Here is a 26,018-nt window from a genome sequence, read left to right on the forward strand (position 1 = left end):
CTAATTAGTTCATAACAACATCATTACTTGATTTAACACATCAAAGGCTGATTATTAACACCAAGGCTAGTTCATAATTCGATCTAAGACGACGTACAAAGTGCAAACCCTAATTAAGTACAATAAGGACATGTTCTATCTCGATTATCCAAGTACGAGTTCTATGATCAATTAAATTGAGTTCTAAAGACTAAAAGCTCATCATTAAAGATATGTTCAACTCAATAACACGATAAGTACTAAAGTGTGAGTTCAAAGATGTCCAGATCGAGTCCAGTTCACATATTTAAAGTTCATTCAAACTCTTTTCGAGTCAAAACGTTCAAGGATCTTCAAAGGACCAAATCATCAGTTCATCAAGGTTATTTCAATGATTAATTAACCACAGGAATTAATATGTGTATGATTTATATTTAGGTTTTCATCAAGGTGTACTTGGAGTTATTAGATATAACCTATCTATTTTGGTGATTGTTCTCTGTACTTATAAACCGTGCTTGTACCAGATCAATGTGAGTTTCGTAGCCCCTTTTTACTTATATATCAAATTTTGGGGTGAAAGGATACTCGTGCCTTTATGTCTATCATCATTTATGGCTATTTGACTGTACTGTATGATGTGCACCATGATACCTAATGCTTGATACTTGATACTTATGGTGGAGTTGGAGGCACCAGTTGAGATACTTGATACTTGCACCGTTAGGCCTGGTATACCGTAAGTGCTGGTGGCATAGAGATACTTGATTCTTGTTATCATAAGTAAGTTGATAGCCATATTGCGGTGTGGATCTTGATGATATTTCGACCTGACACCATACTTGACACTTATTTACAAAACCTACGAACTCACCAACCTTTGTGTTGACACTTTTGAGTATTTCCTTTCAGGTGAACATGTGAATCGCATTAGAGGAGGTTAAGGAGCTTAGCATGATGTCATGTAGCAGACCAGGCTAGGATTTTGGTGTTGCATGTGTACTGATGTGTTTGATGGCACATGCCTGACTTCTTCCCCTGCGTGGGAGCTTATCTCGTACTTTATTTGATTGCATCTAAAACTTGAGGTTGTAAGCTATGTTTACTTGTTTGAACTATGTGTTTGTTTATCTCTGTTTAATCTATGCATACATTTAGTTATTCCTATGTAACATCCATGTGCGCGTGTACTTTATCTTGCATCCCGAGTTTTCCGCCTTAGTCGGGGTGTGACAGATTGGTATCAGAGCCGTGGTTATAGAGAATTAGGTGGTTTTGCCTAGACTATAACCTAAGAACCTCACGTAGCATGCATAATAGGAATTATGTGTGCATCTTGTTCAAGTAAACCTATTGTGATTTCATCACGTGCCTCATTTTCTCCCATCGCATACACTCGTCCTCTTGCTTCACCTCCTTGATTCCCACGGTTCTTATTTGCATTGTTTCTTGATTCCCATTGTTTGCTTGATTCCCTCCATTTCCTCGGTTCACTTGATTCTCATTGTTGCCTCGGTTTGTGTTAGAAATTCAAAAATAGTGATAACTTGTAATTTAAAACTAAGAGGACTTACTTGTAGTTAGGTCATAGGTGTATGATTACTAAGGTTGAGGGGCTAATTGTGATAATTAGCATATTTGTGTATTTAGGTATAAATACCCTCATACCTTAGATAATTATAACCTTTTCCCATTACATTTACACAATGAATCAAATCAGACTTTCAACACACACACTTTCTCTCTCAACTCACACACTTACACCAAGAGCACACACATCAAATCCACCATTGTTGAGCTCGAATTCAGGCGAGAAATCGTGTTATAACATGTGGTATCAGAGCAAAATATCGTTCTGATATCGATCCATAACTGAATTCGATCTCAATTTCATCAAAAATTAAATTCGAAAACCGTTTTTCTATCCGTCCACTGTTTCATCATATTTCACCACTCAAATCACATAAAATCATAGATTTTTGTTCACCAATATATTCCTGATAGTCTAAAACATAATCCTGTCAAGTTTCAATTTCCAATTCAATCTATAACTCGAGATTGAATTTTTTAGTTTTTAGCGCTAAAATTTGGGATTTGATTCTGTTGTGTTTTTTGCTGAATTTTGTTTAAGGATTTGTTGCGGAGGTGAAAACAAATATTTTGCAAGTTATTTCAAGTCATAACTCCCAGTAATTTGAAAGATATTGAAGCTTTTGTTAAGTCAACAATGGAGTTCTCTGTTGAAACTGCGATGTTGATGTTGAAGACGACTCAAGGACGATCTTGAGGTAGGACGATCTTCACAAGACCGTCTTAGTCTTCATACCTTCAATTTACATTTCAGTGTTTTGTGGCTTGTAGGACGATCCTCACAAGGTCGTTCTGACAAGTGGTTGTGGATTGAGAAGTGTTTGTTGTGGCTAATTAATCCTTTTGGATTGGTTTGGTCAATTCAAATACTTCGAATTTGTAGTGTTATTGAAAGTTTTGGAAAGAAATCCAAGACGATCTTCTCCAAGATCGTCTTAGCCTTGTGTTTCTAGGACGATCCTTTCCAAGATCGTCTCAATCTTATGAAACTAGGACAATCTTCACCAAGATCGTCCCAGTTCTCTTTGAACATAAGGGTGGTTTGATTGATTATTTGAAGTGTTGAGATTGGGAATCACAATCTTCTTGGGTAACTAATCTTTTTGATTGGTTTTGCTCAATTCCTTTCATTCCATTTCATACCGTTACTTTGTCCAAATCATTCCAAATCACTTAGAAAATTCTTCAAATTCAAGAATTCCAAAACGATCTTCATATCAAGACCGTCTCATTTCAAAATCGTTTTATCTTGAAGTCAGTTTCATTTCCATTTTCAAAACAAGTTTCTTTTAATTCATTTCATTTACTTTACTTTCTTAATTTCAGTTTCATTTCATATATAGCCAAATTTCATCAAATTTCAGTTTCATTTCCAATTTTCTTCAAACTCTTAATTCAATCCAATTTTTCAAATCAAATCAAGTTCAAATGGCTTCTCGTGAAGCATTGGCATTAGGTTCCGATACAAGACCTCCAGTTCTCTACCGTGGTTCCTGTGGACAATGGAAGAAAAGATTTATGGACTATGTGGAATGTCAACCAAATGGTCACCTACTTAAAGATTACGTTCTTAATGGACTTGCAGTTCATCGCCATCCCACTACCGGTGCAATACTCACTCTTGATCTTTTGAATGCTGAACAAAAAGATCGAACAACTGCAGATAACAGAGCTAGATCATGCTTATACAAAGCACTACCAGATGGAATCTATGGTTCTGTTGATTTTTATGATACAGCCAAAGAGATATGGGATGAGGTGGCAAGACAAATGGAAGGATCTGACGTGACTTCAACAATAAGATTGACAAATGTGTTGACTAAGTTTGACAACTTCAGCAAATTGCCAAATGAATCTCTAGAGGCTGTCTACTGTAGGTTCTGCAATGTCATAAATGAACTTAGGAAGAACAATGTCAAGAAATCAAAGATTGAGTTAAACATCAGATTCATCAAAGCTCTTGGTCCGGAATGGGAAGATTTTGGAACACAGATTAAGCAACATCAAAATCTGACCAAGTTCACCATCCATAATCTTCATGAATCTTTCAAACTCAATGAACATCAAGTTCTAAACAAAGCTTCATCAAGCAAAATGCCAAAAGTTGTATCTTCTGATCCTTTGGCATTGATTGTTGAAAAGAAGGTTTTTGAAGCTCTTAAAAGGCAAATGGTAGTTGTTTCTTCATCTGATGAGGAGGGAGATGATGTGATGGCTACAAGAGATGGTGTCTCAGATGAACTATATCAAGCACTTGTCGTGGTAACTAAGCATTTCAAGAAGAAATTCTACAAAGCGAGACCAACAAACAACAATCTCCGCACCTCTTCTACAGGTGCATTTCCAAAGAAGGAACAATATCATTCAAAGAGTTATGAGCATGGTGAAGGAAGTGGATCAAAGCATGGTGAGAAGAAAGAAGGATTTGAGAAACCAGTTATTGAGAAGGGTAAAACATCAGACAAAAAGTGCTATAACTGTGGAATTCCTGGTCATTTTGCAATTGATTGCAAACCTCGAAAGCGGAACTATGAGTACTACAAGCAGAAGATGCTTTTAGCCAAACAAGTTGAAGTTGGACATGCTTTGCTCGCTGAAGATGACAAATGGCTATTTTCAGCCGTTAAGTCCCACACGTGCAAAACACGTGAGGCACAAAAAGTGCAAAATAGTTCAGGGACGTCGATTGCAAAATTTTGCCAAGTTTAAGGTCAAAATTATAATGTTTTCAGTTAAGGGATGGAAAGTGCAAAACGTGTCAACTTTAGGGACGAAAAGTGTAATTTACTCCAACGACCCCCCCCCCCCCCCCCCCCCCCACCCAACACCCCCACCCACCATCAACCTTAATCAAAATCCACATTATTATCAACAACATAACCGTTGGCATATGAATAATGAAACACAAATACAAACACACACCCTCATTTCAATCCATCAACAAACCCACCACGACTTCACAGCAATGTTGTGTTAACGGTATAAAATCCAGGGGTTAGAATTTGTACTCTATGCATCAGAATTTGTAAAGTATGATTGTAAGTAAACCGGGTAATGTAACTAAACCGGCTACGGTACCAACTGAACCAGTAATGTAGCAGTTCAAATTAGGATTGTTATATATATAACGGAAACAAAGAAACAGAAGGAAACCATATGTGAATCAGGATATAGAAAATTTAGTAAATGTAGCTTAAATAAACCTGGTCTATCCCTAACAAAACAATGATTATGCTAGAGTTCACACATACACACAAATCAAATATAAACAGCCTATAAAACACAATTCTCCAAATTATATAACTAAGATCAACAGAAAGTAAGTAATTTAAAGAGTTTGAAGCTACGTATAGTTTAAAACGTTTAAAAAAAATAACCAAATTAAGGACAGTACTACACAGTATAAATACACATGAAGCAGTAGCTAACACAAAACAATGCTCTTTGTGATAACCAGCACAAGTATACATGATACGGATCAAGCTGCTTCTTCTCCTATTAAGGTATGCTTGGATTCATTTGCATCATAATACCAAAGCTCCTTTAGTTCACCTCTTACCCAACCCAATATGATACAAGTCCCTACAATAATGTGAAACAGTAGGGAAAATATGAATGTAAAGATTGCACGAACAGTTATATGTTTTAACCTGTACACAAGAGTGAAGGTGCAAAGCTGATGGGTTGGGCGAGTCAGGTGACTGGTAAAAATAGTTATTCTTGCATATGGGCCTATGGGGTCAATACGGTTGTTCAGCCAACACTTAATCACTTATGTACCCTTCATTCAAAAATCATATCATTCAAATAACATGCATTCTCCTAGAAATAAAACTATTTAGAAAGTTGTGTGTATTAATACATTTAAGGGATTTCGATTCATAGACCCATCACCATTATATAAACTTTTTACATGTTGGACATGGATACAACCCAAACTAACCGTTGGCATATAAATGAGTTGAGATTGCCACCTTGACATAAAAGTAACTAACATACCTAGGGTACAAGGAACAAGATAGAGCAAAGCAGGTTGACCATGCCCGTTCATCAGGTACAATGCTAAGTAGGTTAGCGAGAGGCCTGCATCAAACAGAAAACCGGATCCACTTCTAGTTAGTGCTATGCAAAGCACTATTAACTGACGATGTTGGGGTTACTTTTAATGCGGCTAAAATGTACAAAATGCAGAGAGTTCAATCGCCTTTGGTAGTTTGGTTAATAACACAGAGAGCAAGGCTCAAGATATGCATGCATGAGCCTTACATAAAAAAAAATTAATAAAATAAAAATCATATGCATTTACACACACATAAATGCACATGTGAGTGTAGAAGTTTATCAAATTATAAAAACACCCACCACATGCATAGCCGATTGCTAGCCACACAAAATATCCATCCTGCCATGTCCTCTTTTTTGCATTGTCAAATCTGTAAAAGAAAAACATACTAGTAAGACTAATGTGATCGATGGATTGTATCTTCAAACCACTATGCAAAACCAGCAATTATGAGGTTCCAAATCACTTGTCTTCCACTAAAACATACTAGTAAGACTAATGTGATCGATGGATTGTATCTTCAAACCACTATGCAAAACCAGCAATTATGAGGTTCCAAATCACTTGTCTTCCACTGCATAGAACTTAAAAACCAGGGGATCTATGATTCTAATAATGCTATTGATCTACTAAAAAGCAATGAGTTATGAAAAATGCTCCTAAAAATCCTCCTATCAGACACTTGGCAGAATCTACAAGTGTTAACTTTATGCAAAGTTTTGCTTATAGGTATGTTTTTAGGGGCAGTTATGCAGTAAGATTTAAGGATTTGAAAATACCTAGGTCGATTTACAACCTGTTTGAGCAAGTCAGACCAATAGGCCCGTTTACTTTTTATGCATGTATTAAAAACCTTACCCATTTGACCTAGTGGAAATATATAGTATAACCCAGCTCTTCAAGTAAAGGGTCAAATTATCACCTCTAGTAAAATAACACTGGTATGATCAAAAATCATGATAGAAGATAGGGCTGCAAACTACATACCTAACAGTAAATGATAGAAGCAGGCCTGGAAAAAGTATATCCCCAAAACCCAACACACTATATCCACCCCAAGGATCAAAGAGCCGTGGAAACCTCAGAACCATAGGAATTGATTCTCCACTACTGCTATCACCTTGAGCAACCTGCATAAATATATGTAGATATTCTTCATCCCAATATACCAAGTGTAGCCGTAGATACATATAAATTTCACAACACATGTACCAAAATAACAGAAACATATGAAAACCAGACTATAACGAGATGGTAGAAGTGTAAAGTAAAGTAACAAATACATTTATTTCTTACCGAAATCATAACACTGTCATGGAAGAAAAGAGGCGATATAAAGACCCAGAAGATGTCATACAAAAATGCGCAACAAAGGAGCACGGTAGCAACCTGAAGTTTGATAGAAATCTCATGAGCAGCCTTCATACAAGCAAGGATAATCTTTCAACTATTTGTTTGGTAATAATAACACTAATAATGATAATGATAATTTGCAACTTAATACCAAAGGGCCTTTGAACTAGTGTATTTGAGGTAACCCAACAAGCAAGAGGTTGTCGATCAAGTCCCATTGAGGAAACTACGTAAATCTTTTGTGCAGTGTGTGAAATATAGTAATTGCCTTTCGATAACAAAAGTCTAACAGAATAATTTGTACCTTGATATTGGGTAGTTGGGCTAACTGCAACACTGTTATTATCAAACATATTCCCTGTAAAGGCGATTAATAATTTCAAGAGCCAGAAAACTTGTTTGAAAACAGAACATTCATGTAATATCTTGTGGAAGAAGCTTACTAAAACGTCTTGGCCGGCCCATGAATATGATTCCTTCCGAGTCCATACCCAGAAAATTGCAAATGCTACACAAAATAGAAGTACCAATAGAGACATAACAGTAGTTGTCCCAAAAAGTGGTACGTTGACCGTCTTTTGACCACAGTTTCTACATTTTCTGTGCAGGTAACAGAATTAAAATAATGAAAACAAATTAATGAGAAACAATGTAATGTTGACCGATATTGACCATTAGGTACCCTCAATGAATCTCAATTCCAAATTACCTTTTAATCAGTGCCACTATACAAGAATGCATACCCTGATAGAAACATAAACATGAAAAACTTTAGTATATTTGTAGAACATATGCATTACATAAATCTAACTAACAAAAGAATGTGGATACCTCAACAGCACCAATGCAGAAAAATACGATGAGCACCCATATAAACCATGATGACATAAAGAAATAGAGCAGCACCAAAAAGGTTGATGCTGTAATGACAAATACTACAGCGCTTGTTGTACTCATCTCAATAATTTCATTCTCCTCATCATTAGGCTGCTGGTTAAAGAAAAGTTAAAGTTAGATGTGGAACATGACACAGAGGTAATTATGTTCATCATGCAAAATGATAAGAACTTAAACGGTAGTTTTATTAATGATATAGAGATAGAGCAAGAATTACAAAAGTCGGATGCTTTCGAGAAGCAGCCTTCTCTCCGTAACAATAGTTTCCAAAATAATTCCAATACCTTCCTCTCTCCTATTACCGTCCTATTTATTAATATCCCTAACTTATTCAACGAGAAATATCTATACTACTTATTAAAGAAAATACCCTATGTTGAATGTTACATGGAGGGAAATGTCTAAAATGCCCTCCATGTAATATTTTCACCTATAACCCTTTAAAATATTTTCACATACACTATTCTCTTAACATTAATAATTACATTACACTATCAATCAATTATTTTTTAAAATATCTCCATTAATCCTTTAAATCAATTACTTTTATATGAATTATCTACGGCACTCGACGTCGTATCCACCAACAACACTCACCTCCACCACCACATTGTCGCCGTCACGACCACCGCCGCATCGCGCGGGTACAGTGCTAGTAATAATAAAAAGTAAATAAACGTAATTAAGGAAACAATGAATTTCCTAGCACCGCACTTATTCATTAATTGCTAGAAACCCCCTTGACTTGTTTATGGCTCCTCTTGTAAATTATTCCATAATCTTTAGCTGGAATTTGATTCGTATCAATACCCGCCTCCCAAAGAACCACCTTGTCCTCGAAGTGAAAATCTGGAAATCGACACTTAATGTCATCCATTGGTTCCCAAGAAGCATCATGTTCCGGTAAGTTATTCCAACGAATCAATACCTCCTTCTTGTCACCTTTGATGCCCGTTTTTCTAACCCCAAGAACATGTGCTGGTTGAAGCGTCACTACAGTAATATCGGTAAATCCATTAGGCAAATCATTGATTTTCATGCTGCTCCCAATCACCTTTAATTGTGAAACATGAAAAACAGGATGGATTGTTGCGTCAGAAAGTAACTTAAGCTTATAAGCTACCTTTCCAACCTGTTCCAGCACTTCATACGGTCCAAAATAACTTGGAGCGAGCCTTTCATTGCTGCGACGAGTCACTGAATGTTGACGATAAGGGCGTAATTTCAGAAAAACCTTGTCACCAACTTGAAACTGTACATCCCTTCTGTGAATATCAGCCTTTTTCTTCGTAGTATTCTGAGCCTTAGATAGTTGATCTTTTAAATCCTCCAAAACCTGATCTCTTTTTTCCAAATAGCGATCCACTCCATAGATAGGTGTAGGCTAACTACCATAACGAACCAAATGAGGTAGGTCACGACCATAAAGAATCTTGAAAGGGGTCGTGTTCGCTGAAGAATGAAATGATGTATTATACCAATACTCTGCCTATGATAACCATTTAGACCATTGTTTTGGTTTCTCAAGAAGAAGACAATCGATAGATAATCTGGATTACTGCCCCAGTGGCCCTATCTGGATTAATGCCCCAGCAGCCCTAGTTCTTAAGAACAATAATAATAATCTCCATACCCGAAACGGTCCATACCCGAAACGGTGACCTAATGGCCTTATTTAACCAAGCTGACAACTTACCTAACTTGGTGCACAAGATACTAAATTATTAATAATAATAATAATAATAATAATAACAATAATAACAATAATAACAATAATAATAATAATAATAATAATAATAATAATATATGCCCAACCCAATGGGCCTCTTGATTCGTATCATTACTCCCGCCCGCAAAAACACCTCGTCCTCAAGGTGTTAGCTTCAAAAAAATTGCCTTGAGTAATTCTGGGATCCCATGGGAAGTCAGTATCAAAATGAATTTCTCTTCCAACGCCTTTGCAACAAAATTTCTTTTCTAGTAACTCTTGTTTTTGATTCTCAAAAGTAAAATCTGTTGCAATAGGTTTCTCCTCAAAGGTCTCCGCTGCTGTTGTCTTTGTCCCAAGTAACCAACCCCAAAGCAGTTTATTAGAACACTTTACTACAGAATCATATCTGTTTTGCTTTATAGCACGACTATCACAAACATCTACTAGTTTAGCACAGTCTTCACGTATATCTTCCACCACCACCAGTTTAATAGACACCGTGGTTTCTTTCTGGTTTCTTTCTCGAGCTCCATACTGATTTCTTGACATGATTTTGTACCTTTACTGACGTCCACATCTTCAACTCCAGCACTAAAAACAGCCTTGTTCTCTTCTTTTTTTTAAATCAAACTCCAAATCTACTTTATGAAGAGATTAAATAGGATCAAAAGGAGAGAGTGAATCTTGCAAACCATGTGTTGATGCACGTTGATGTGACAACAGCAACTTAGATTTGATCTGTCTTTTAGATTAAGACATTATGTTACTTTATGTCGTATCTATATATATGTAATTGATAGATTATGGACTTTATGTTTTGGTAATGATCGATTACATGTTTTGGTGTTATATATATATGTTATGTATGATGTTTGTTGTGTGTTATACAAGAACAAACATAATATGTGTTAGGATTCCTTGTTGATGAAACATTTAGGAATATAACCAAGTCTTACATCCAACGAAGATAAGGAATATCTTTGTTAGAGGCAAACGAAGATAAACTTCGTTTGGTACAAACAAAGATTAACTTCGTTACATGGGCTGGGCTGCTAAGTTCGTAAGAACAAAGCCCAGCAAGCCCAGTTTCGATCTGAAACATATATATACGAATGAATACCCTAAATTGAGGCATCACATTCGACATACACATACACCAGGCGACTAAGTTCGTTCTATAGCTTATAGAAACGAATATAGCATCATACGGCTGATTATTTACTTGATAATTAGCGATATACACGATAACTAATCAAACTAGTTATCTCGTGAGGATTCCGCACTCACGACATAACAATAGAGGATCTCGAGAGCGATCTGTAGCTATCGAGGGACTCACACCATGAGAATCAATTTCTAAAGCCAATGACATCACATCTTTCAACTTAGAGCAGCTATATTGATGCCATTTAACAAATATCTCCCTAATTTCAGTATCTAAACCATAGATGAATAGATATATAGCGTAGATCTCAGAAATTTCTTCTAGATTTTTAACTTGATCGAATAAGATTTGAAACGAAAGGCAATATTCTTCAGCAGTACCCTCTTGGCTAATAACCATGATCTTTTCCAAGGCAGATTTCATGCTTCCCGCTGATTTTTCCCCCCGAATGAACAGTAACGAGACAAAGAGTAACTTTTCTGGACGAACAGTAACGCGGTCAACAGTTCGCACGATGAACTGTATTTTTTTTTTTTTTACTACCACGGGTTGCAGAAAAGATTGCTCTGATACCAATTGATAAGAACTTAAACGGTAGTTTTATTAATGATATAGAGATAGAGCAAGAATTACAAAAGTCGGATGCTTTCGAGAGGCAGCCTTCTCTCCGTAACAATAGTTTTCCAATACCCTCATCTCACCTATTACCGTCCTATTTATTAATATCCCTAACTTATTCAACAATAAATAATAATAAAAAGTAATTAAACGTAATTAAGGAAAGAATGAATTTCCCAGCACCACACTTATTCATTAATTGCTAGAAACCCCCTTGACTTGTTTATGGCGCCTCTTGTAAATTATTCCATAATCTTTAGCTGGAATTTGATTCGTATCACAAAAATGACCATATGTGCCTTTCTGGTAGCCAATAGTCTATGATGTTTACAGCTCAGCACGTTAAATTTATTGGCAATAGTGTAGACGAGGTTGAGGGATGTATGTTGTAAATAACTTCATTAAGAATATTATAGGTATATTAGGTGGAGATAATGAGATATTCAAATTAGTGAATAAAGAGGGGTAGTTTGGGTAGATCAAGTTCTTTTTCGAGAAAATAAGAGGGGTCAAATGCTTTATAATGTCGTATAGATAGATTATAGATATAGATAACATTGATTTTGTTGACCTTTTTATAAATTTGTAGCTTTACACTAAGTTAAGTAGCACATGGTTTTCTTTTTCTTCTCTGAAATTTGAACTAGTCTATTTGTTATTAGCAATATTTAGCAAACATTATATATAGTAAAAACTATATTTAGTATAGGGTTAAACACTTAAACACAGTAACAACTTTACCTAGTCCAGTCTTCCACGAGGTATGGGGGACATGAGATAGAGCAATGATCTACATGTCTACTTATATCCTTGTTAGATAGTATCTATTTCATTTCAGTTGACATGCAGGGCAATGCTCTATTTATGTAGTTGTACCATATTATCTATTTCACTTCAGTTTCAACAGTATAATCATTTCAATCACAATGTAACATCCCTATCTACCTACAAACAATAGTAGCAACAGGAAAGAAGAAAAGAATTTGAGAGCTGATCAAATGCATGCATCAAAGATTTGATCATGATAGCCAAATCCTTATTTATACGATACATAATTATATTGAGGTAGGTAACATGAAGCGTCACGCTGTTTCTTTTCCTTTCAATGAGAATTCCTATAGTTACAACAGTAGTTTACTAGTTCATATCATTTTAGATTTGGAAAATGCTCGAAAAATATGCACCTGATACTGTATCTTGCTTATGGATCATACATGGGGTGTTTGGATTTGCTTTCTAAAACTGTACTAGCCGCAAGAATAGTTATCTAAGATAAAAACAGATAATCCCTAATTACTTCCATCTCACTAGATGATCTTTGTCTTTTTTCACAAAAGTTTCCTTTTGTCCGTTTCATATAAATATTTCTTAAATATTAAGAGTTTACTCTGATTATAGCAAGTTCAGTCATCAAAAGTACATCCATGCCTCCTACAGCCCATACTACTACAACTGATTATTTGATTCTGATTACTAAACTCAATCACTTCCAATATACACACACTTCCAAACAGCCCTTAATCACAGCCCTACAGATGTAAATGCTTTTGCATAGTAAATATGTTCTTTTATGTGAGCTGACAACTCAAAATGTTACCAGCCCTCTGTCACAAGTTATAATTCCAAAAGATCAACCCAGTTATTACTTGGTATCAATGCACACACTGGTGTATGATATATGACATAATAACCACAAGATATAATGAAGTCCAAGTAGCATCCAAGCTAATAGTGCCAAAAGGTAATTTAATATTTAAAGAGTGATGCATTTAGAACCTTTGGTGAGAGCGCATCATAGGGCTCATTGCTGTCTGTACTTTTGGTGATATTGGACCAAAGTGATGCACATACTACTGTTGCAACAGCCATCAACCATAAAAAGGCTGCTCCAGGGTCAATGAGTGGGCTCTCAGGTGCATATACTAGAAGTTCCACTACATTTGCAGCAATAGGGGGGGGAAAAAGCAAACATAATTAGTCAACTTCAACATGTACTGAAGAAACCATAAACTGACTAGTAAAATCACATGTAACGTATATTAGCTATTAAAGTAGCAAACTTTGGAATTTTTGCGGGGCATGCATATCCTTGTAAGTTATACCACTACGTACCAAATTATAACTTAAATAACGTGTTGATTCAATAATTACCTTTGCCTCCTCCTGATAGAGATTTATTTAAAGCATCCCCATCATGCTTTGAGATCATTACAACAGGAATACTTATGTTCAATGCATTTTTCTCACTGCAACTCATCTCCACAATATCTGCAACCATAAACAGGAATAGAGATTTAGAATCCCTTTATTTGATAGAAATAGGCTGTCATAATTCATGCAATTTTCTAAATCAACAATACACTTAATATAGAACTACAAATATGTTGTATCATTAATGTACAACCTTCACTATCATTTATGACCACCAGGCCTGCAGCACCTGCCGCCTGTGCCACTTCCGCTTTAACCAAGTAGTCACAATCACCACGACGGGCAAAGACCGTAAAGCCGGATAACTGCTTAACAGTTTAAATATCCATCATATATTTTTTGTACTTACAAAATCAAAGACAATCAATATAAGTTATTAGGGACCAGCAAAATTACAACACCTCAGAGGACAAATTGGAACAGCAATTTGAGGGATTTGCTACTACAGCAGACAGTCTAGAAAGTCCATTAGCAGTTTCAGGAATTTTTGCACTAAATGTGGCACTTAGACCCTCCAATGTTTGGCCTTCAATACCATCCACCCAAATTTTGATTTTTACCTGTAATGCTTACATGGTTTAAGCACGTCAGTTTCATAAAGTGCATGCAATCTATATAAACAAAAACAATCACATACTGACTGCAAATTATGATTAAGATTGCGTTAAGTTAATTTAACATCATACTCAATAACATATCTTCAATTCTGTTATATTAAAACTGGAAGGTTTCCATCTGTCTTTAACAACCCTTAGCCTAACAATACAAGAAAGAATACCCTAAACTGTCCATTGTGAGGTAACATGTCATGAGAGGTTATCATATAAAGATGCATCTGAATTATTTACATTTCAAAAAGCACAGTAGCCTCACACAAGTGTAGCCACGTCATTGGAAGTTGACACATTAGATACACTATTCCACATTATATCCCAAATGTCAACAAATTGTAATGTGACATAATTCTCTTAAAAGCTTAGTTTCAGGGAAGCCCTTGGGATACCGTTTTCAGAGAAGTGTTTTTATTTCTTAAGCAATGTTTTGTCTCTAGATAAATCCCAGGTAATCACAGTTTTCGGCAAAAATTTTATTGTAATTATTTCTGTTTTGAAAACGAGATAATCAAATAATCTTAGCCAATCACTAAACACTTTGTATGAAATTCAAGATTATAGCTAAGTCATAAAGTAACTTAATTTTTGTTCCTTGATTACAAACACATAACTCAATCAATCAATAAATCACATACTAAAACCGGATCAGATATGTCAATGAGCACTTGGTCTACGGGCGAGGTGGCGGTTAATTACTAACTTAGGAAAACTAACTACTAATAACTAACATTTATCGCTAAAACAAAAGTATATCAGATATGAAATATAATAATAATAATAATAAATAGAAACATAAACCCTAAATTGAATTAATGATATATATTAAATGAATGAATGAATGGGGATGAGTGTCTTAACTGATACGGAAATGTTATCACATGAAGAAGATCCATCTGCTGTTGCTGCAGTGAGGTTTAATGCTATGGATGTAATAATTATTAAGTAAATAATAAGAATGCTACTGCTGCTGCTGCTAATGCTGTGGAGATCCATCACTAATGATTTATTTATGATGATACATGCATGTATATGTTTCTAATTGTATGAAATCAACACTCTTTCTTTCCCCTCCCTTGATGAGGAGGGATTTAATAGATACAGATATAATTATTGGTTGACTGATGGATGACGATCACAAATAGATACAGATATCCATCTTGTATATATATATATGTTATTGATTGATTGATGCAGAGAGTGGTTTTGGGGGAAAAAACAGATTCACATTTCAACACCTACACACGTTCCCCCTTTACTTTTAATATCTTTCATTTTTACCCTTTCTTTTTAACCGTCTAACAAAAGAAAATGGTAAAAAAATTTTAAAAGTGTGGATCATTTTCTCGCAACAGGGCATATGACTGATGTGACCAATTTATACCTATCGCCCACATCATTATTGGCCATTTTATTAAGTATTTTAAGTTGATTTTATGTGCATGTCGCGCGTTTATGGTGTTTGTTAGTGTTTTCAGGCGCTTGACAGGTTTCGTGTTCATTCAGCACATTTTCGGATAATTTATTGGCCTAGAGGAAGTTTTGTAAGATCGAGAGTTGTTCAAGTAAAGAAAGATAGAGAAAGTTTGCAAGTCTTCATGATTTAAAGAGAGTGCTCGGATCAGAGATTATGTACTGCGACGCAGTAAGGACAATCAGACCCACTGCTCCGCAGTGGTTTACAAAGAAAGGGAGAGCTGATCAGTAATATTTGACTACGCCGCAGTGGGGGGAATGATTGGCCATTGCGCCGCAGTCACCCATGGAAAAAGAGCACCAAGGACAGTATATATAAGCACTGCGCCGCAGTGACTGCTCCAATTGCCCACTGCGCCGCAGTAGCTTTACGAATCTGAGGGTTTTGGACGACTTGTTTGCATCAAATTTTAAGGGGTATAAATACAAACCAAAACCTAATTTTTCCAATTATCAAAAATCTTTCTAGGAGCTGTTCTACAAGGGTTCTTCAATCTCCAAGCAAGTTTTCTTAGGCGGATTCATTGAAGATTCACGAGCACCCATCTAGATCGTATCTACTTTTATTGTCTTGCAATTTCAATTTCTCAAACAATTGGTACATCATGTTTCTCTTTAATTTTAATCATTATTTTGAATTTATAATGAGTGGCTAAACAATTTATCATCCACCTTAATGAAACTAGACGAATGATGTGATTGCAATATTTTTAATTCAAATGGTTTATTTAATTATCATTGTTCCGTGATCTTGATGATTTAATTCTTTTTAATAATTATTATGATATTGGTTGCATATAAATTCTTCGTTGGTGGTACCAGTTGAATGTATATGTGATTTTAAAATGGTTGTTTGTCTATGAGCAATTATCACTAGTTCATGGTATGGTAGTGAATATCATTTTAAAAGAAGTGTAATTTTGTCAACGTAATTTATGACAGTTGGTGGTACCACGTTATTTTTACATAGGGGCAATTGATAATTTGATAGTCAGTAAAATTAATTGTTGGAAGAGTTGTTTTGGCATCGGTGGTACCGGTTTGGGTAATTCAACTAGCAACTTAGGTGATTTGGTAATTTGTTCACGGTTGATGGTACCACGTGAGCACCTTAACCTTTTCACGACTATCCTTAAACTCAAATGAATTTGGTCTTAATTAAATGCAATCACATTTGAAGTCAAGTGAATTCAAGGTGGATGGCTTTTATTAATATTGTCTGAAGTTCTTCTTTAGTTTTATGCAATTTGGCTTTCAAATTTATTTCAATTTTATTGTCAAAAAGATTTTCGAAGCAATACCCGTTTTTCCAAACCATTTCATCAAACAACTAGTCAATTCAATCCCTGAGAACGAACACGGTCTTACCTTTTAACTATATTACAAACAGTTGGGTCCACTGCCCGTAAGTGCGTAGTAGATGTTTTTAGGAGATTCTAGTTTATAAATGTAAAGCTCGATTTGGCACATCAATAGCTTACGTTATCTTAACCGGGTTCACGCTAGAGAGTCTCCTCACCCTCAATACCTAGTAAAACTTTATTGATTTTGACCATAACTTTTTTTTTTTAATAAAAGTTAACTACACCATTATTATTCTGAACATTACAAAACTATAACAATACTCGTGCGTTGCCCGAGTTACACTTAACTACCAACTAAGTACGTTTATACTTGTGTGTTATCACGGATTATTAAACTAAGACTACGTCTTAATCGACTTACCCTTATCAATCACCCATGAAGCTGACCCATACCCGTTATTAATTCATACTTGACCCGAATCCATCAAAATTATCCAACAATATGTTCGTTTTCATCATGATCTTCCACATATTACCATCATCCAATACGATGTTGATACATGAGTCATGGACTGATGGACAGTCGACACTCGGCAGAAATATATATTTTTTGAATTCCACATTGGGGATATAATCTTCCTGAAGCTTTTAAAGTTCAAAGTTAACATGCAGCACTAATATATCCGTTTAACTGAGTTATGAAGGTAACTTTGCAAGTTGCAACACATGAATATATCTATTTCAAAAAAAAAAATTTAACTCTTTCAGTTATTAATTAAAGAAACTAAATAATTTTATATGTAAAAGTATTCCATAAAGATCACTACTCGATCCATATTTGATATCATAACTCTATCGTATCCTACTTCTCATTCATAACTCGGTTACGGTCCAAGTCTTTAAACCAGGAAACCGATCAAGACGTGAACAATATTGATTAGAGGTCAAAACAAATATACATATAAATATCAGTTAGGCAAGATGATCATCAAGGAGCTAATTAGTACCAAAAAGATAGTAGTGAACACAATTGATCCGGAAATAGATGATGAACTCGAAGTTGAAGCTGGAGTCAATGTTAAAGTCGGTGTTATATTTGATGACACCGATGGTGATGATGAACCAGAAGAAGAAGCTGTGACTATAGTGATCTTCACGTTCATACCCTGATCACAATGTCCATTTGTACCACAAGCAAAGTATCGAAGCCTCGTCTTAGTTAACTTCACTGAGTAGCTATCACGGATAGAATTTGTAGAGCAAATCCCACCATCTTGTATTCATTGTCACTGCTTAGCTATGCAACACTATGCATTGGACTATACCCGAAGACTACATACCCAAATATCAACAAACAAAATAAATGACCCGAAGCCCAAGTGTCAAAATCTATCGGTTTCTCCCACACTCGGAAGATATGCAAATCCATATCCTCCTGAGTTTCTTAGAGGGTGTTTGGGAATGCGTTTTGAAGTGAGTATCTTATTATTACGTTCGTAAAACGCAAATAATTTAAAAAAGTGTTTGTATGAAAAAGTGATTATCTGCTATGAAAACGCAGTTTTGAAGAAGCATGTACCTACCTGTTTGAAAACGCATAATATATTTTGAAAACGCAAAATCTATTTTGTAATCACAATAACAAATACCTCCTTAGTGTTACAACAAAAGTACTGCTATCATCTATCCAATTATACAATGAACCTTATGCTGAAAAATTGGGATGTAGTTAAATAGTTAAATTATTAAATAAAAAATGGTAGAGATTTAGTCAAATGTTGACCGAGTATTATGGGGTCAACGTTTGGGTTGCTAAAAATGAGGAACGCTTCTTGTTCTATCTTTGTTTATTTTAAAACTTGTAAACCCACGTTTGAATTATCCCATTAACAACAACCCCGTTTAAATTGGAGTATTAACACGGCTGAGATTAAAAGACAATTCAATTGAAGGGTCCAGATTAAACTATAATAACACTAACCGGCAGCAATATACATATATAATATTATCAAAATTACATATTTTTAAACACCACTTATAAAATTTTTTTACAAAGCATTTAAATGGATACTCGGAGCTTGATTCAAAAGAGAGATTACCATGGTCTAGTCTCTCCAAAGGATCTCATTTCCAAACTTCCAAAACCGTTCCTTTAATTCATCATAGTGATAGTTCCCTACTTATCTCACCGCCTACAAAAATGTTAACAAGTAAAACGTAAGCTTACCGAAACATAACCTTTCTATGTGCTCGCTGCACTTTATGTGCCCCCGGCACTTTATGTACCCTTGGTACTTTATGTGCTCCCAACACTTTAGGCGACTTAATGTACTAGTACTTCAATTTCATGTGCCCCCGGCACTTATCACTTTTATGTGCTCCCGGCACTTATCATCTTTATGTGTCCCCGGCACTTTTACATATTCTTGTGCCCCGACACTTATAATTATACTTATAAAATAGAACTCACTAAGCACTAAGCTTACGTTTTAGTTGTTAACATTTTTGTAGGCGGTGAGATAAGTAGGAAACTATCCCTATGATGAATTGAAGGAAAGATTTTGGAAGTATGGAAATGAAATCCATTGAAGAGACTAGACCATGGTAATCTCTCTTTTGAATCAAGATCTGGGTACCCATTTAAACGCTTTGTAATAAAATTTATAAGTGGTGTTTAAAAATATGTAATTTTGATAATATTTTGTAATGCTCAGAATAATATTGTAGTTAACTTTTATTAAAAAAAAAAAAAAAGTTATGGTCAAAATCGATAAAGTTTTATTAAGAATAAAAGAAAAGGGTATGGGTGTTACAAAGTACTAGTTTAGTACAAGGTTGTATAAGCCAAGATTTGTCCAAAAATAACTAAAGCTAGTGAACAAATACATGTATAAATGAACCTGGTGTCTTCATGTTCAATTTCACTAAAGCTTCACTTCAGTCAAAAGTCAAAGGCTAAATTAGCAAGATAGAATACCCGTATAATGGGAAACATAAGCAATAACTTTATTCAGTTGCATCAAACTTATAATTTGAGAGAGGGTGATATGCTTTATATTATATTACAAATAAAAAACAAGATCCACTTGGTCACATATCAAGTGATATGCGTTATATCATATATATATATATATATATGTGTGTGTAGGTTAACTTAAAAATGATTTTCCGGTGGCCTCCGTCGCCGGAAAATCATGGTGGTGGTCGGAGATGATCATGGTGGTGTGTAAGTTACAAAAAAACACATGTCTTAATTGATCCAAAAATAAGGAGTGGTCCTAAAATAACTTTCACCTATATATATATATATATAGGTTTTAGGTAAAATAAAACAAGTATTAAAGTAAAACAAATAAAACAATAGGTTTCACTTCACGGAAAATCACCGTACATCATGAAAATCATTGTACACCAATAGCTTTGTGAATCTTCGTGCATCATTTTAACCATAATCTAAGGGTCAAGATCTTGTCTATTCGTTTTACTTTAATACTTGTTTTACAATACCCAACCCCTATATATATATATATATATGAGGATGGTAATATAAGGTTGTCGGGTATCTAATCTTAGGTGTGGAACACTCACATACTAATTTTTAAACCATAAATATTATGGGGGCCCAAACATTTATTCATTAAACAGGAAATGATATAATATTGGTATGTGAGGGGTTTCACACCTAAGCTTAGGTGTCGGACAACCTTATATTCCCTTTTCATATATATATATATATATATATAGGGGATGAGAATATAAGTTTGTCGGGTATCTAAGCTTAGGTGTGGAACACTCACATATTGTTTTTTTCTTAATCCATAAAAATTATGGGGGCCCATGCATTTATTCATTAAACAAGAAATAATAAAATATTAGCATGTGAGGGGTTCCATACCTAAGCTTAGGTGCCGGACAACCTTATATTAGAGCCATTTGCTTTTTAAAAAGGGGGAGATATGGAAAATAATCCCGTTTTAATAAACGATTCTGAAGAATCTAAAGAAAAAATGACTGAAATTTTAAATTTCAGTGAAAATGAAAAAGGCTTTGTATCAGATTACATGATAAATTCTGGTCAACTTACAAAAATTAATAAGCTTAAATTCAAGCTTGATACAAGACATGTTTTTAATCAGTCTGGATATTTACAAAGTCTAGTTTCAAAAGCTTTTACTCGAAAAAATAAAATCTTTTACTGTTTTAATACTGAAGAACTTTCAGTAGATATAAAAGATACATTTGGAGAAGTTTATTTGCCACTTCTAACTAAAGGAGAAATAGCAAAAAGACTTTTAAAAATTAGACCAGAATTAAGAAAATCTCTTAATATGGTTCATATAGGAGCAATAAAAATTCTCATAAAAGCACAATTTAGAGATGGAATTAACTTTGTAATAAAAATGGCACTTGTTGACAATAGAATTGTTAACAGACAAGATGCTCTATTAGGAGTTGTACAAGGAAATTTAGCATATGGTAAATTTATGTTCACCGTCTATCCTAAATTTGCTTTACATAGAGAGTCTAGAGATTTTGATAAATCTTTAAGCTTTATACACCAATGTGAAAGAAATGAGCTTATGGAACCAGGTAATAAAGTATTTACGGTTAATTATTTAATCGCATATGCTATTACAAATAGTACTCATTCTATCGAGTATAAAGAAAAAGAGAATATCACAATGGAAGATATATTCTCAGAAATAGGAACTATTGAAGGCACTAAATTTACTGAACCATCACAGTTACAAGAAAATTGGACAATTAATATTGCGCGAGATAAACAGGTTTTACACTAAAGGCCTAGATATAGTCTTTCTAATTCATTAAGATTAAGTGAACCACGTTCATCTAAAATCTCTATTGATTTAATGAGATCAATGTCTGAAAGAATAGATAAATATGGAGAAATCCTCAAAGAGGTAGTAGGAATTTAAAATGTCCTTACAACCAATTATTGAAGTTTTGTCTATGTTAGACGAAGAAATTAATCAAGAAGAACCTAGGATATTAACTTATCTTGCTAGAATAAACCAGCTTAAAAGCAACTTTATGCTGAATGTAAAAAATAAATCTTTTGCCATAAACAATTAGAAGAAGAATTTTATCTTCTAAAGAAAAAATTATTGATTTAAAGAAAAGAAGAACTATTATTTCTACAATATGAGTTCTCTAGCTAAAATAGAAGAATTAATCAAAGAATTAATTAAAAAAAGTAGATAAGTAATCTACAAACGAAAATTTAGAAGCAATTGCTGCTAAAATCATCAAAGACTTATCAGAAAGAATTGATAAAATAAAAAAAACACAAATTCTAGTTGAAACTCAAAAACTAGAAGAAACACAAAAACTAGATATAATGGAAGAATCTAGTCAAAATAATCTTTCGAAAAGAAGATGTCAAAAATATAAATTTCCTAACTTTAATGTTGGAAATTTTTCATTAGGAAACTCTACGAGTTCTAATGCATTAACATGGCCTTTTCAGTCAACTTCAAATAATAAGGATATCATCAAAGATAACCAACAATAATGAGTTCTAGTACTAGAAAGATAGAACAAATAAATACCATATTTAAATGGGGGGATGATGAGGAAACTCACTCTTACAGAAATCTCCGAAAATAATTAGTTTATTCAAATATAACTAATCCAAATTCCATTTACGTAAAAGGAAAAATCTTTTTAAAAGGTTTTAAACACATTACATTACACTGTTATGTGGATACAGGAGCAAGTCTCTGTTTGGCAAGCAAACACGTTATACCTGAAAGTCTATGGGAAAATACTCCTAAAGATATCAAAGTAACAATTGCAAACCAAGAATCTATCAAAATAGACAAAGTTTGTAGAAATCTCGTTGTCTATTTATCAGGAGAACCATTTCCTATTCCTACAAATTATCAACAGGAATCTGGTATGGATTTACTCTTAGGAAACAATTTCTGTCAACTATATGGTCCATTTACCCAATGGCTTGATAGAATATCTTTTCATCTTAATCAAGAAATGATTTTAATCAAAAAAGTAACAAAAGCTCTTCAAGTAGGAAAACCAGAATTTCTTGAGTCTATGAAGAAGAATACGAAAGTCAAAGAAATACCTGGAACTAATATAGCCCAGGAAATCATAAAAATTGATGAAAAATGTTTTTTATTAGACATACAAAAATATCACATGATTGAAAATCTACTTGAAAAAGTATGTTCTGAAAATCCAATAGATCCAGAAAAATCAAAAAATTGGATGAAGGCTTCTATTAAACTAATATATCCTAAAACTATCATTAGGGTAAAACCTATGAAATATAGTCCTCGGGATAGAGAAGAACTTAGTAAACAAATCAAAGAATTTGTTGATTTGAAACTAATTAAACCAAGTAAATCTCCTCATATGTCTCCTGCATTATTAGTCGAAAATGAAGCAGAAAAAAGAAGAGGTAAAACACGAATGGTTGTTAACTATAAGTCAGTTAATAATGTCACCATTGGAGATAGTCATAATCTTCCTTGTATGCAAGAATTACTAACCCTTTTAAGAGGAAAAGCTATATTTTCTACTTTTGATTGCTGTTAGAAATCCAAAAATAATGATAAATTGTAATTTAAGTTAGTGGACTTACTTGTTGTTAAGTCATAGATTAATAATCACTAAGGTTGAGAGACTAGATGTGATAAGTTGCATATGTATAGGGATAGACAATAAATACCCTCATATCTTAGAGATTATTAAGTCTTGAACAACAATCATTCATTCCTGTAACCATTTTTCACACACACTTAATTCCAATCATTTCACTCTCTCTCTCTCTCTAAAACACACACTAAAACACCAAGAACACACACACATCCAATCCGCCATTGAATCTGTGAATTCGGTGCTAAAATCGTGTTATCACATGTGGTATTAGAGAAAAACATCATTCTGATATCGATCCATTACTGAATTCGATTACAGATTCATCAAAAATTTCAAAATCAAAACCGTTTTTCTTCACGTTATTTTTTTCTTCATTTTTTCGCATATCAAATCTCATAAAATCATAGTTTTTTGTTCACCAATAGATTCGTGATAGTTTAAAACATAATCCTGTCAAGTTTCAAGTTCCAATTCAATCTAAATCTCGAGTTTGAATTTTGGCATTTTGGTGCGATTTTTGGGTTTCGAATATGTTGTGTTTTGTGTTGAATTTTGTTCGTAGATTTGTAGCTGAGGTGAAAACAAACAGTTTACAAGTGATTTCAAGTCCTAACTCCAAGTAATTCGAAAGTTATTGAAGTTTTTCTGAGTCATTAATGGAGTTTTCGATATTAACTGCTATTGAGATGAAGAAGATGATACTAAAACGATCTTCACTAGGACGATCTTCCCAGGATCGTCTTAGTGTCTGAGACTTCATATTTTTGTTCTTGTGTTTTGTGGCTTGTTGGACGATCCTCACAAGATCGTTCTGACAAGTGTTGTGTGTTGAGGAGTGTTTGTTGTGGCTAACTAATCCTTACGGATTGGTTTGGTCAATTCAAAGTGTTTTAACTTTGAAAATATTAAGACAAAAAGCTAGGACAATCTTGACAAGATCGTCTCAGCTCACTGACCCTAGGATGATCTTGAACAAGATCATCTCAGTGTCCCTTTGAAAGTTGGTGTGTTTTGGTTGATCATTTGAAGTTGTTGTGATTGGGAATCACACACTTCTTGGGTAACTGATCTTCTAGATTGGTTTTGCTCAATCTCATTCCTTCCAATACATACTAACACTCTGTCCATTTTTCTTCAAAATACATAGAATTTTTCTTCAAAATCTCAAGAACCTAGGACTATCTTCCTCCAAGACCGTCTCATTTCCAAAGATTCAAAACGATCCTCTACAAGATCGTTTCATTTCCAAAATCTCATTTCTCAGAATTCCAAAACAATTTTCATTAATTCATTTCAATTTCCATTTCTGAAAAATCCAATATCATACCTCAATTTCAATTTCATTTCATACTTAGCCAAATTTCACTAAATCTTCCAAGACGATCATCTTCAAAATCGTCTTAATTGTTCTTACATTCTAGAACGATCTTGCCCAAGACGATCTTCATCAAGATCGTTTCATTTCCTGTTTTATTCAACTCCTAATTCAATTCAAGTTTCCAATCAAATCTCTTTCAAATGGCTTCTCGTGAACCATTGGCATTGGGTTCAGATACAAGACCTCCAGTTCTCTACCGTGGTTCCTATGGACTATGGAAGAAAAGATTTATGGACTATGTGGAATGTCAACCAAATGGTCACCTGCTTAAAGATTCCATCCTTAATAGACTTGCAGTTCATCGCCATCCCACTACCGGTGCAATACTCACTCTTGATCTTTTGAATGTTGAACAAAAAGATCGAACAACTGCAGATAATAGAGCTAGATCATGCTTATACAAAGCACTACCAGATGAAATCTATGGCTCTGTTGATTCTTATGATACAGCCAAGAAGATATGGGATGAGGTGGCAAGACAAATGGAAGGATCTGATGTGACTTCAACAATAAGATTGACAAATGTGTTGATTGAGTTTAACAACTTCAGCAAATTGCCAAATGAATCTCTAGAGGCTGTCTACTGTAGGTTCTGCAATGTCATAAATGAACTTAGGAAGAACAATGTCAAGAAATCAGAGATTGAGTTAAACATCAAATTCATCAAAGCTCTTGGTCCAGAATGGGAAGATTTTGGAACATAGATTAAGCAACATCAAAATCTGACCAAGTTCACCATTCACAATCTTCATGAATCTTTCAAACTCAATGAACACCAAGTTCTAAACAAAGCTTCATCAAGCAAAATGCCAGAAGTTGTATCTGCTGATCCTTTGGCTTTGATTGTTGAAAAGAAAGTTTCTGAAGCTCTTAAGAGGCAAATGGTAGTTGTTTCTTCATCTGACGAGGAGGGAGATGATTTGATGGCTACAAGAGATGGTGTTTCAGATGAACTATATCAAGCTCTTGCCGCGGTAACAAAGCATTTCAAGAAGAAATTTTACAAAGCAAGGCCATCAAACA

The 26,018-nt window shown here is 34.4% G+C and overlaps 2 protein-coding genes across 3 annotated transcripts; one reads left to right on the top strand and one right to left on the bottom strand.

The window, feature by feature from the left end:
- Positions 1-4,845: 4,845 nt before the first annotated feature.
- Positions 4,846-15,397, bottom strand: LOC122605117 (signal peptide peptidase-like 3). 2 transcript variants are annotated; one of them, XM_043777999.1, is made up of 14 exons: positions 15,060-15,397; positions 13,989-14,147; positions 13,781-13,892; positions 13,528-13,644; positions 13,153-13,310; positions 7,817-7,972; positions 7,695-7,729; positions 7,429-7,585; positions 7,290-7,343; positions 6,929-7,021; positions 6,620-6,762; positions 5,932-6,002; positions 5,569-5,652; positions 4,846-5,151 (listed from the first exon to the last, which is right to left on the bottom strand). In XM_043777999.1, the coding sequence occupies exons 1-14, from the start codon at positions 15,192-15,194 to the stop codon at positions 5,048-5,050; spliced, it is 1,578 nt and encodes a 525-aa protein (XP_043633934.1). In that variant the 5' UTR covers positions 15,195-15,397; the 3' UTR covers positions 4,846-5,047. The 2 variants fall into 2 exon arrangements, with proteins under 2 accessions (XP_043633934.1, XP_043633933.1); XM_043777998.1 differs by having other exon boundaries at positions 7,817-7,975; positions 15,060-15,390.
- Positions 15,398-21,378: 5,981 nt separating this feature from the next.
- Positions 21,379-23,554, top strand: LOC122604299. The gene is made up of 2 exons (XM_043777186.1): positions 21,379-21,568; positions 22,710-23,554. Exons 1-2 carry the CDS (start codon positions 21,379-21,381, stop codon positions 23,552-23,554), a joined length of 1,035 nt encoding a protein of 344 aa, XP_043633121.1.
- Positions 23,555-26,018: the final 2,464 nt, after the last annotated feature.

This window comes from Erigeron canadensis, chromosome 6 (genome assembly GCF_010389155.1).
Source record: "Erigeron canadensis isolate Cc75 chromosome 6, C_canadensis_v1, whole genome shotgun sequence".
Taxonomy (NCBI): domain Eukaryota; kingdom Viridiplantae; phylum Streptophyta; class Magnoliopsida; order Asterales; family Asteraceae; genus Erigeron; species Erigeron canadensis.

What these genes read in the sequence shown, in the direction of transcription:
- LOC122605117 (XM_043777998.1), bottom strand. Translation starts at nt 15,194, where the DNA reads ATGGATCTCCACAGCATTAGCAGCAGCAGCAGTAGCATTCTTATTATT. An exon ending in GGGCCGGCCAAGACGTTTTA is followed by an intron (nt 7,344 to 7,428) that starts GTAAGCTTCTTC and finishes TCGCCTTTACAG; the next exon opens with GGAATATGTTTGATAATAAC. An exon ending in ATGACAGTGTTATGATTTCG is followed by an intron (nt 6,763 to 6,928) that starts GTAAGAAATAAA and finishes ATATTTATGCAG; the next exon opens with GTTGCTCAAGGTGATAGCAG.
- LOC122604299 (XM_043777186.1), top strand. Translation starts at nt 21,379, where the DNA reads ATGGCACTTGTTGACAATAGAATTGTTAACAGACAAGATGCTCTATTA. An exon ending in AAATGAGCTTATGGAACCAG is followed by an intron (nt 21,569 to 22,709) that starts GTAATAAAGTAT and finishes ATGTGGATACAG; the next exon opens with GAGCAAGTCTCTGTTTGGCA.